Raw genomic sequence first — 13,070 nt, forward strand, 5'->3', positions numbered from 1 at the left:
GAGGCGAAACAAGGGCCCGGGAGTAGACAACATTCCATTAGAACTGCTGATGGCCTTGGGAGAGCCAGCCCTGACAAAACTCTACTATCTTGTGAGCAAGATGTATGAGACAGGCGAAATACCCTCAGATTTCAAGAAGAATATAATAATTCCAATCCGAAAGAAAGCATGTGTTGACAGATGTGAAAATTACCGAAGTATCAGTTTAATAAGCCACGGCTGCAAAATACTAACGCGAATTCTTTACAGACTAATGGAAAAACTGGTAGAAGCGGAGCTTGGGAAAGATCAGTTTGGATTCCGTAGAAATGTTGGATCACGTGAGGCAATACTAACCTTAAGACTTATTTTAGAAGAAAGATTAAGAAAAGGCAAACCTACATTTCTAGCATTTGTAGACTTAGAGAAAGCTTTTGACAATGGTAACTGGAATACTCTCTTTCAAATTCTGAAGGTGGCAGGGGTAAAATACAGGGAGCGAAAGGCTATTTACAATTTGTACAGAAACCAGATGGCAGTTATAAGAGTCGAGGGGCATGAAAGGGAAGCAGTGGTTGGAAAAGGAGTGAGACAGGGTTGTAGCCTCTACCCAATGTTATTGAATCTGTATATTGAGCAAGCAGTAAAGGAAACAAAAGAAAAGTTTGGAGTAGGTATTAAAATTCATGGAGAAGAAGTAAAAACTTCGAGGTTTGCCGATGACATTGTAATTCTGTCAGAGACAGCAAAGGACTCGGAAGAGCAGTTGAACGGAATGGACAGTGTCTTGAAAGGAGGATATAAGATGAACATCAACAAAAGCAAAACGAGGATAGTGGAATGTAGTCAAATTAAATCTGGTGATGCTGAGGGGATTAGATTAGGAAATCAGACACTTAAAGTAGTAAAGGAGTTTTGCTATTTAGGGAGCAAAATAACTGATGATGGTCGAAGTAGAGAGGATATAAAATGTAGACTGGCAATGGCAAGGAAATCGTTTCTGAAGAAGAGAAATTTGTTAACATCGAGTATAGATTTGTGTGTCAGGAAATCATTTCTGAAAGTATTTGTATGGAGTGTAGCCATGTATGGAAGTGAAACATGGACGATAACCAGTTTGGACAAGAAGAGAATAGAAGCTTTCGAAATGTGGTGCTACAGAAGAATGCTGAAGATAAGGTGGGTAGATCACGTAACTAATGAGGAGGTATTGGTTGGTTGGTTGTTTGGGGAAGGAGACCAGACAGCTTGGTCATCGGTCTCATCGGATTAGGGAAGAATGGGGAAGGAAGTCGGCCGTGCCCTTTCAGAGGAACCATCCCAGCATTTGCCTGGAGTGATTTAGGGAAATCACGGAAAACTTAAATCAGGATGGCCGGACCCGGGATTGAACCATCATCCTCCCGAATGAGAGTCCAGTGTCTAACCACTGCGCCACCTCGCTCGGTGAGGAGGTATTGAATAGGATTGGGGGGAAGAGAAGTTTGTGGCACAATTTGACTAGAAGAAGGGATCGGTTGGTAGGACATGTTTTGAGGCATCAAGGGATCACAAATTTAGCATTGGAGGGCAGCGTGGAGGGTAAAAATCGTAGAGGGAGACCAAGAGATCAATACACTAAGCAGATTCAGAAGGATGTAGGTTGCAGTAGGTACTGGGAGATGATGAAGCTTGCACAGGATAGAGTAGCATGGAGAGCTGCATCAAACCAGTCTCAGGACTGAAGACAACAACAACATGTTGTTTGTAGTAGCTTACCCACACTCCTTTTTATTGGTTATTAAACCTACTCCTGCATTACCCCTACTTGATTTTGTATTTATAATCCTGTATTCACCTGACCAGAAGTCTGGTTCCTCCTGCCACCGACCTTCGCTAATTACCACTATATTTAACTTCCCTTTTTAAATTTTCTAACCTACCTGCCCAATTAAGGCATGACATTCCACGCTCCGATCCGTACAATGTCAGTTTTCTTTCTCCTGATAACGATGTCCTCGAGTAGTCGCCACCCGGAGATTCGAATGATAGACTATTTTACCTCCGGAATATTTTACCCAAGAAGACATCATCATTTAATCGCACAGTAAAGCTTCATGCCCTCAGGAAAAATTACGGCTGTAGTTGCCCCTTTCTTTCAGTCGTTAGCAATACCAGCACAGCAAGACCGTTTTGGTTAGTGTTACAAGGCCAGATCAGTCAATTATCGAGACTGTTGCCCCTGCAACTACTTATAAGGCCTGTGCCCCTCTTCAGGAACCACACATTTGTCTGGCCTCTCAACAGATACCCCTCCGTTGTTAGTTGCACCTATGGTACGGCTATCTGTATCATTGAGGCACGCAAGCGTCCCCACCAACAGCAAGTTCCATGGCTCCTGGGGGGTATGTTACTTGGACAATGAATTTCATTACTCTTCATTAAATATTTTTTGGCCTTCGAGACGAACAGACATTAACCCACCACAAAAACTCAGTTTGGGTATGTCAGTAAGAGTCATGCAACAAGTTAACTTCCAACGTCAACTGCTGTCCCCCATTTCTGCATGTACACAGCCTGATACCTAGTGACGATTTTACAGTTCTACATTCTGCACAAACAGTGCATCAGCGACATCACCTACCAACTCGCAACCTTGTTGGCAGCTGATCTGCTTGCAAGCAGGTGATGTGTAAAACGACCTTTAGGTTAACTAATGACAGTCAATGGAGAGAGTATTGCTGAAAGTATACAAACTTTCAAATATATGAAAAACTGCAGAACCTGTAAATGAGAGGAATGGTAAGGAGATAGCTACCAAATGCATTCAGAAGGGTATGGTAACCAGCCATTGCAATGCAAAAAGGAAAATCATGAACAGCTCAAACCCCACCTCCAGCTGGTTCATCGAAACTTCTGCTGACAGTCTCTTCAATGATAAAATAATGTCTAAGTTCGAAACCAGCTGCTGAAAAGTCAAAACAAACATATTTTATAACTTGTTCAGGAGAACATAAGTACATTGGCTTAATTAAACCATAAACCTAAACCAGTTAGTGACTCCACAGCCTAATACTGGCCCCTTCCTCCAAACCGGGGCAAACAAGCTAAGGTCTATACTTTTCTACAAAAACTCGCATATGATCTCCACATATACCACTGGATGTACCTACAAATCATATCCTTACTTACATTGTTCAGGCAATATTATATGAACACTGAGTTGTGTCAGAAAGAACTGTAGAGCAAAACTGATTAAAAATAAAGGTTAGGTGTGTGTGTGTGTGTGTGTGTGTGTGTGTGTGTGTGTGTGTGTGTGTGTGTGTGTGATATTTCATTTATGTGCAATGCAGTATGTGACATGTGCAGGAAAGAGGCGGCGGGTGGGCAGCCGCAGCAGCAGACCGAGCTGAGCGTAGGCGGCGGGTGGGCAGCCGCAGCAGCAGACCGAGCTGAGCGTAGGCGGCGGGTGGGCAGCCGCAGCAGCAGACCGAGCTGAGCGTAGGCGGCGGGTGGGCAGCCGCAGCAGCAGACCGAGCTGAGCGTAGGCGGCGGGTGGGCAGCCGCAGCAGCAGACCGAGCTGAGCGTAGGCGGCGGGTGGGCAGCCGCAGCAGCAGACCGAGCTGAGCGTAGGCGGCGGGTGGGCAGCCGCAGCAGCAGACCGAGCTGAGCGTAGGCGGCGGGTGGGCAGCCGCAGCAGCAGACCGAGCTGAGCGTAGGCGGCGGGTGGGCAGCCGCAGCAGCAGACCGAGCTGAGCGTAGGCGGCGGGTGGGCAGCCGCAGCAGCAGACCGAGCTGAGCGTAGGCGGCGGGTGGGCAGCCGCAGCAGCAGACCGAGCTGAGCGTAGGCGGCGGGTGGGCAGCCGCAGCAGCAGACCGAGCTGAGCGTAGGCGGCGGGTGGGCAGCCGCAGCAGCAGACCGAGCTGAGCGTAGGCGGCGGGTGGGCAGCCGCAGCAGCAGACCGAGCTGAGCGTAGGCGGCGGGTGGGCAGCCGCAGCAGCAGACCGAGCTGAGCGTAGGCGGCGGGTGGGCAGCCGCAGCAGCAGACCGAGCTGAGCGTAGGCGGCGGGTGGGCAGCCGCAGCAGCAGACCGAGCTGAGCGTAGGCGGCGGGTGGGCAGCCGCAGCAGCAGACCGAGCTGAGCGTAGGCGGCGGGTGGGCAGCCGCAGCAGCAGACCGAGCTGAGCGTAGGCGGCGGGTGGGCAGCCGCAGCAGCAGACCGAGCTGAGCGTAGGCGGCGGGTGGGCAGCCGCAGCAGCAGACCGAGCTGAGCGTAGGCGGCGGGTGGGCAGCCGCAGCAGCAGACCGAGCTGAGCGTAGGCGGCGGGTGGGCAGCCGCAGCAGCAGACCGAGCTGAGCGTAGGCGGCGGGTGGGCAGCCGCAGCAGCAGACCGAGCTGAGCGTAGGCGGCGGGTGGGCAGCCGCAGCAGCAGACCGAGCTGAGCGTAGGCGGCGGGTGGGCAGCCGCAGCAGCAGACCGAGCTGAGCGTAGGCGGCGGGTGGGCAGCCGCAGCAGCAGACCGAGCTGAGCGTAGGCGGCGGGTGGGCAGCCGCAGCAGCAGACCGAGCTGAGCGTAGGCGGCGGGTGGGCAGCCGCAGCAGCAGACCGAGCTGAGCGTAGGCGGCGGGTGGGCAGCCGCAGCAGCAGACCGAGCTGAGCGTAGGCGGCGGGTGGGCAGCCGCAGCAGCAGACCGAGCTGAGCGTAGGCGGCGGGTGGGCAGCCGGAGCAGCAGACCGAGCTGAGCGTAGGCGGCGGGTGGGCAGCCGGAGCAGCAGACCGAGCTGAGCGTAGGCGGCGGGTGGGCAGCCGGAGCAGCAGACCGAGCTGAGCGTAGGCGGCGGGTGGGCAGCCGCAGCAGCAGACCGAGCTGAGCGTAGGCGGCGGGTGGGCAGCCGCAGCAGCAGACCGAGCTGAGCGTAGGCGGCGGGTGGGCAGCCGCAGCAGCAGACCGAGCTGAGCGTAGGCGGCGGGTGGGCAGCCGCAGCAGCAGACCGAGCTGAGCGTAGGCGGCGGGTGGGCAGCCGCAGCAGCAGACCGAGCTGAGCGTAGGCGGCGGGTGGGCAGCCGCAGCAGCAGACCGAGCTGAGCGTAGGCGGCGGGTGGGCAGCCGCAGCAGCAGACCGAGCTGAGCGTAGGCGGCGGGTGGGCAGCCGGAGCAGCAGACCGAGCTGAGCGTAGGCGGCGGGTGGGCAGCCGGAGCAGCAGACCGAGCTGAGCGTAGGCGGCGGGTGGGCAGCCGGAGCAGCAGACCGAGCTGAGCGTAGGCGGCGGGTGGGCAGCCGGATCAGCAGACCGAGCTGAGCGTAGGCGGCGGGTGGGCAGCCGGATCAGCAGACCGAGCTGAGCGTAGGCGGCGGGTGGGCAGCCGGATCAGCAGACCGAGCTGAGCGTAGGCGGCGGGTGGGCAGCCGGATCAGCAGACCGAGCTGAGCGTAGGCGGCGGGTGGGCAGCCGGAGCAGCAGACCGAGCTGAGCGTAGGCGGCGGGTGGGCAGCCGGAGCAGCAGACCGAGCTGAGCGTAGGCGGCGGGTGGGCAGCCGGAGCAGCAGACCGAGCTGAGCGTAGGCGGCGGGTGGGCAGCCGGAGCAGCAGACCGAGCTGAGCGTAGGCGGCGGGTGGGCAGCCGGAGGATGAGGAGGAGGAGGAGGAGGAGGAGGAGGAGGTGGGCGATGTCGATTGCAGTGTGTAAGTGTGACTACCTGCTGCCTATTTACAAGTTTTTGGTAAAACAATGTGAACTAATGTATCCTACTGAATACCCTTTACATGTAACATAAATAGAAGTAAATCTCAGAATAGAGTGAGGGTAAGGATGAACTTCTCCTGTTTTCAAATTTAACTTTGTTGGCAGCTACTTTACATCACTGGGTAAGGGAAAAGATATTTGAATGGCCATACTATGTTACACTTTTCGTATTGAAGAGAATGTGGAATAATGATTACAAATTTTTGGCTTCTGATGTCGGTTATGTATATTGTCGTACTTTTCCTCACTTTTTGGTTCACTTGTTTCACGACTTGATCTGTCTGGATGCTGGGCCTGCCTATCCACAGATCACCCACTGCACAGCTATTTTTAAAAATCCTCATAACTACCTTCCTTTCTGTCATAACTGTAGATTCACAAACTGACAGTTCCTGAAGAAAATAACTTCTGTAGATATTTTTACACAAAAAAGACAGTTACAGCATCGCTTCACAATTGGTGGGAGCTACTATTTGTGGAGCCAGTGTTTCATTTTTAGTCACAGTCAAACTACTACTGTATCTCAGGATACCTGTGACTGCGTGTGTAATGTAGACACTGCTGCATTTTGCAGATTTATGTTTGTGTGCAATGTATATGGTCCATTTTTTTAAATGCATCCCTCAGATTTTCTTTGTGTTTAACATCTATACAGATGGAGGATTGACAACTAGTATCACAGAGAAAAATAAAAGTAAAGTGCTAACGAAAAAAATATTTTAATATGGTATGGATGATTTTTAAAAAGCAATTAACTTTAATTTGGCCGGAACATCCGAATTAAGTATCACGTTTTCACGATATTTAGGTCGTCAATCGCATGTTGAACAGTCTGATGACATATTGGTATAGTCACTTGCACAACTGAAATTTGTGGTGCGTACTTACGATCGCTGAGTTTCAATTTTATTAATGAGAACCTTGGCAATGGGTTGAAATTACACGTAAACAGATTTGTTTGGTTTTTTATCATATTTTAGTTATATTTGTAACTTTACTATTCTGTACATAATTCGTTTCCATTGTTAATCTCAAATTTTGAATCTGTATGAACGATTACCAAGTATATCACTCCTATCAACAAACCAAACCAATTGTTTCGAACCTGAAAATGTAATGAACGTATGACGTTGATTTCGTTAAATAACAATAGAAAGAACAATATTGTTTCATGTCACGTGTGTGTTAAATATTCATCACCCCTCGGTTCCACAACTGGCAACACCTGAAACTCGTTGCATATACGTGATAGCGGAGCTCATAACTGATATAGTTACAGAAATATAGCTCCAGTAGTCATCGGAGTTGTTTTTCCACCATTCTCGTATCTAGAAACTGTTCGGAAGGGACGGCTATGGAGTCAACGCTAACTTAAAAGTTCTCAGAATGTGCCAGATTACTTCGTGACCGACAGGTGCCCGACGCACAGAGCCCATTCTTTTATAATGATATTTAACAGTATTTCCGCAGCTGTCGACGTACACATGCAGATAGATGACAAGTTTTGCCCTCTATAGGGCGATATGGTGTCGCGGGGCGAATTTGTGAAGTAGTACTGAGTGGCTGGGTAATCAGCCTTTACCATTTGCGATGACGTGACAGTTACGGCAGCGTCTGGCGCAATTATGGAGCTGTCTCATGGGATTTCTCATTGCCTTCTGACAGCGATCGGCGACTGCTGTTTCACAACAGATGTTTCGTGCTCTGCGAATGTATCATTACTTAAAGATTCATTCTACGTTGGTAGTCAGGGACCATTAGTATTCCATGTGAGAAAACTCTCGACTTTTCTAAAGTTTTTGCTTGCCATCATGTACTGCTTCCTCAAATGTTTAGCTTTAACAACGGTAGGAGAGTGTTACAACCAAGCGACACCCATGTAGGCCAGTCAAAGTAGACTAAAGAAAGTCAACTGGGGAAAAAGTTCATGTGGTCACAAACTTTTGTTGTGGTAGGCGGGAGGGCCATGGACAAAATACCAAAAATCCTGACCGATGGTGGGCGAGCGTTGGGATGGAGGGGCGTTTAAAAGTAACTTTTTTTTAATAGCCTCGAAAACCGCGTGTACTTGCGCAAATGTTTGAAAGTTCAAAATTAAACCACAGTAAATTTCTTACAAGAAAGGTCCTATTAATTTTTTTGTTTAGGACTAATACTTTCGCTTTGCTAAGGATGGAAACAATCGCCAATTATTAAAAATAGTTTTAACAGTATAAAATTAATTTTTAAAAAGTGTGTTAAAGACAGATATTAAATATGCGCATCACGTCTAAGGGAATTAGGGGCGTTTTGAGTGATGAACTGTGTTTCAGGGGTGTAACAGGGTTGAAAGGAGGGGGGGGGAGGGGGAGTTTTTAGGTGTACAGTGGATGTACGATGGAAAGTAGGGAGGTGGGTTGCCGTATGGCGTCCATGCACTTCGCTCCTTCGTAAGTCTCCAGATTTAAGATTGAGAGGGTTATTTCAAACTCTATCCCTCTGTGTCACAAGAAGCAACTGAAGGGTGTTTCATGACCTTATACCGAAAAAAAAAAAACCATATGGACAGATTCTAAACGAATCTCTACACACTGTTCTGCACTGTTAGAGGGGGAAATTGTTAGTCATCCTGTACATCAGCTGTAGTGTTCCTCCGAGAAACAACGTCCCCGTCAACAGCGCTGCTGGCTTTTCAGTTTACAGGCGACTGTATATTTACCCCTCCCCCCTCCTGTTTAATGTCCAGTTCTCTTATGCGACTACGCAAAATAACTTAGCTGAGTTCGCGGCCATAGTCTACTTGCCTTTCGCTCCTAAAATCGCAGTGTACATGGTAAATTCTCATACAATAAGCAAAGGGCAGAAACGCGAAAAATACTACATCTCAGCAGTCAATTGTAAAGTGGAAAGTCAAGGGCACACGTACAGAGCAAAGCGTTCGGCGATACATACGAAGAGCCGAGTCTCGATGAACTCTCATAGTATTTCAAATTTAATACGCCTACTATAGCACACACGAAAGTAACACAAAAATCTTATTTCATAATTGTTTCTCAGAAGGCCTAATTGCACAAATTAAACACGACTAAAATGAATTCAACCGTTTATATGAAAGTTCCTCTGGACTAAGATTTCCTTTACTTTCGTATCCAATTATTCTAGATAACTACGACTCCCATGCAACATTTCATCTATCAGCAAGTCCGTGTAAAGGAAAGTAGACCAAATTTTCAATGAACGAACCCTGCTCGGTACTCAGATCTGTCGACAAAGCCACGCGACCGATCACGATTTCTGCACTCGCACCACCATCGGCCATGCGAAGATGTTTACCTCGTAACACAGCAATGGTCTATGGCGGAGAATCGATTTCCGTTCCTGCTGGGGAAGAGGCCAGCATTTTGCTGGCAATGGCTGCGGCTCTTGCTTACTGAAGATAGACCGCATTTTCTCGGTCAGTACAAGAATTTTCTATTTTTCTATCTTAGTTCCGTGCTGCAAATACTGTATATAGTACAGTATACAGTGTGGTTTGACAGATACGAAACAGCCAGTCTTCTGGTGCACTTCCAGATGCTCCCCTGCTTTATTTCCATTAAAACAAGTGTGACAGACTCATTTGTCATCCTCGTGTGCTTAGGAAGATTGCACGATGACGGTAAGACATCGGAGGACCTACCCGGAACATATTTTCCTCGTGCATATATTTAAGCCTCTGAAATTGGTAACTAAGCTGTGATTTATTTGTGGCAATATCTTAGTGTTCTCACGGAGGACTTATAGAAATTGCGGAAATTTTAAAATGACATGACTAACTGAAGTCATCCCTCTTTCACTGTTGGGATTAAATTTAAGCACTGAACAATGCAGTGATAACGGTACTTTTGCCGTTGCTAGATCTCCCTTTAAGAATTTTTGTAAGTTTCCCCGTGAAAGGAAAGTAACTGGTAGCAGACTCGAAGGTAAACTTTTGAAGGTTACTTGTCGATATCCAATAGCTATCGTTCTATTCCTTCTGCCTCTAAGAAGATTCCAGTGTTTACTGTGGGAAAACCTGTTTCCGAGATTAGCAGTAACAACAAGTGTTGTGACTGGAAGAGAAGCTGCGTCTTGTGGAGGTGATGCAACCAGCAGAGGGCGCGCTCAAGGGCGTTTGGGTCTGACGAAAACGAGGTGTCAAAAGCGGAAGATGCTAAGATAAATTTTTTCGCCTTTGCAAGTATTTAACATTCGACTCAAATTGCCGTGCAGTCTATGGTAGAATTTATGCATCTGCTGCTTCATAGTTGATCAATAATTGCCAAAAACGTGTCGTGAACCATTTATAGCTATTATACTTTCTTTCAGTAGAAGTGATTTTAAAAGGAAACAGGACTTCTTGTAGCCAGAATTGTTCTAAACTGGTGGATGAAAGACGCTCTTGTGTGTATTATACCGAACCGTTAACTTCAAATCAAAGCAGCGTCTGATTGACGAAAACCAGAAAAGAAAGAAATAGAACCCACTCACTGGGATCAATGGTCAACCAGCAACCCCAAGGAGATTTGATGCGGTTGGGAAGTAGTCGTGTACAGACATACGTTCAGAAAGAGTTGGGAAACAGGGATCAGATTTTCCGTGATTTACGTTGACCATATGAGAGGCGATGGGATACTTCCTCTAAATCATCATACTACTTCTCAAGCAGCGTTACAGCCCTTCATCAGCGACTCCTGGCGCATTCGAAAGGATGACTTCATTTCGGTGTTTCAAGTTTTTCTCGATTTCTCTAAATCGTTCCAGGCAAACTCTGAAATGGTTCCTTTGAACCGACCGATATCCTGCCCCATCCTTGAATCATTTCGTGCTTGTTCATCTGTAATGACGTCTATGTAGACAGGATGTCTCCCTTTGTTTCTTCATTCCTTCCTTCCTTCCTTCCTTCCTTCCAAATGGATCGGACGTTTAATAAATTTTCGGGAGTGTAACCATGGTCATTAATTCCTGATCTAAAATTTAAGAACCGTCTAAGGATTTTCGTAAATTCGCCGGTGCTAGTTTGGTAGATGCAGCTCCTTAACATCTGACTATAGGACGTTTGTTACTAGCAAAGCGCATCTGGAATGAATGTTTATGTCTTTAGCAGAGTGTGTGCTGTTTTGAGTCATCCTTGCTGATTGGAACTTCGTAACTAGGACTGGAATTTTGAGCGTCGGCCTTCCAGGCCCAGTAAGAGCTGTACTATCATAGCAGCACTCATCCACTCCACAGCGAAGTGTATACTTCTCCAAAGGGTCCAGTAGAGATATTACACAAGACAAAGGCAGAAAATTTCGTATCCCGAAACGTGTCGCTCAATAAATAGACAAATCTTGCACCTTTGAAGCTGACTGGCCACTAAGTAATCAAGACGCTGGCAGAGATGGAGGACGTCTTCCGTTAACGATTTTTCGGCATGCAGGAGAGATGCCTGGCTACTCATGAAAGTATTTGCAGTACTCCATGTAGGAGTAGTCTGCATCTCGAATGGGAACATACGAGGCGCCTGATGCCGGACAGTTTGCTGCTAGTCAAGTGGCAGAGCAGTGTGCCTGGTAAACAAGCGCTCGAGGCAGGGCAGAGCAACGCCGGCGGAGCTGGGCGGGTCCCTTCCGCTTCCCTCTGGCGGGGCCCTATCGATCCGGACGTCGAGACCTGCCCTGCGCGCTGCGGCCGCCGCTTGCGGTAGGTCAGGGCTGCCTGGCCCGGCACAACGCGCACGCCGCGGCGCTCCGCCCACGCACGAGCAACGCACGCGCGGCCAGCCACTGCGCGCTTACCTGTTCCATCCACCTTGGTGGTCAGTCTTTCCGTTCTCTCTCCTCGGAGCCGGGCGCTAGAGGCTTCGGCGTCCCATCCCTGAGAGCAATTGGGCGTGCGGTGCGGCAACGCCAGGCGCTGTACTACCGTTCGGCTACACACTCCCCCATCGGGCGTCAGCACGCAACTGCCGCGCCGCCTGGCGCATGGCGCAATCCCGTCAGCCTTCCCCCACCCCAGCCGCGCGGGCCCCCACCCAGAACGCATCCGCCAATCACCGGCCTGCCATTCCCTCCCTTGCCCTGCCAGCGCCTACGCCTCGCCGCATTTTCTTGTGCTCTCTCCTGGTCCGCGACCTTCCTTCATCCACCCCTCCTTCGCTATCGGCGAGGGTTGTTTATATCGACGACCGTCAACCGAGTGACGTATGTTTTATGCGATTTGGCAACGGCTGTGGAAAGATACGTCGGTGTCCTGTAAACTCCACCCAGTGAATTTGGGCCCAGAAATGGTCGAGGAAGCGCCCACTAATGACCTGTGCAAACTTCGCGACTTGTCCAGCAGGTAGGAGAGCCGAGGGTTCGCTCCGGATCCGCTCTCACGGCCATTTACACGAGCGACTTTCTGGTCAAAATCGACTATCAAAGTGTGTGCGCCTGTCGTGCCTGGGTGTAATATGCAACGTCAGTAGACTATAAATTGAGCCGAGTAGTGAGTTCTAAATTTCCGAATATGCTGCTTACTGCGCATGCGCAGAAACAAGTGACTTCGCGGTGTCTGCGAAAACCTTAAGTTAATCTATTTTGGCCGACGTCACGCTTATTATAGAAATGGATTTTGTACCGTCGTGTCTCAACCTTTGTTGTACTGTTTGCTTTGCTTTCGTGGCACTTTGAGAAGTTACACAAGGTCCTGATTTTTTCGTACTCGAGTTCTCTTACAAGATAGACGAAATAACTGAAACCAAAAAGATACTTACGTATTACAGAGAAAAGTGTTTTAATGAAAATTATTTCACCTGTGGAAAGGTCAGTTATTTAACGAGAAAAGTAATTTTCGATGTTATTTGGCACTTGGCAAGAAAATAAGGTGCAAAGGATAAAACAAAAAGATGCTATTTACTGCGGTCTGGATGTTGTTTGATGTGTTTGCACTTTGTGAGCGTATATTTCCTGGAGCAAGCAAATATATACCGGTGTATTCTAAAATATCTGGGTGACACTTTTCCGATTCTTTCAATTCTCAGGAGTGTAAAGAATCTATCACCCGACATTTGACAAGAACTTCCACCACGAATACCGCCGTGAACGTTGTTACTTGTTCCAGTATTTTACTTCTACATTTTTTCGCAAAAACTACAGTCGCAAACTCACTTTCACCGTTAACATGCCAAACGGCACAGCTGACAGCTCTCCCAACGCTATCTGTTTTGGCGGTGACGTGTTAACGGAAATGACCACTCTAAACAGACGAGACAGTACAGGAATAATACGCCAGGGGCGCTGCAGTAAACTCACTTGTGTAGAGTAGTCAGCTGACAAGGGGAGGCCACGACCTTGGGGTCACGGATTTACTTCAAACTTCATACACCTTTAGTAGGCCATC

The 13,070-nt window shown here is 48.6% G+C and overlaps 1 protein-coding gene across 1 annotated transcript in view; it reads right to left on the minus strand.

Annotated features, from left to right (window-relative positions):
- LOC124798730 (proline-rich protein 36-like) overlaps positions 1-13,070 on the minus strand; it is a 111,294-nt gene that overhangs the window by 11,865 nt on the left and 86,359 nt on the right. Inside the window, exons 2-4 of the mRNA XM_047262257.1 lie at positions 11,365-11,485; positions 5,385-5,668; positions 3,364-5,259 (exon numbers count right to left, since the gene is read on the minus strand). Of these exons, the coding sequence (XP_047118213.1) occupies positions 3,364-5,259; positions 5,385-5,668; positions 11,365-11,485 (2,301 nt within the window). The remainder of the gene's footprint in view (positions 1-3,363; positions 5,260-5,384; positions 5,669-11,364; positions 11,486-13,070) is intronic.

Source organism: Schistocerca piceifrons, chromosome 5, assembly GCF_021461385.2.
Source record: "Schistocerca piceifrons isolate TAMUIC-IGC-003096 chromosome 5, iqSchPice1.1, whole genome shotgun sequence".
NCBI lineage: Eukaryota > Metazoa > Arthropoda > Insecta > Orthoptera > Acrididae > Schistocerca > Schistocerca piceifrons.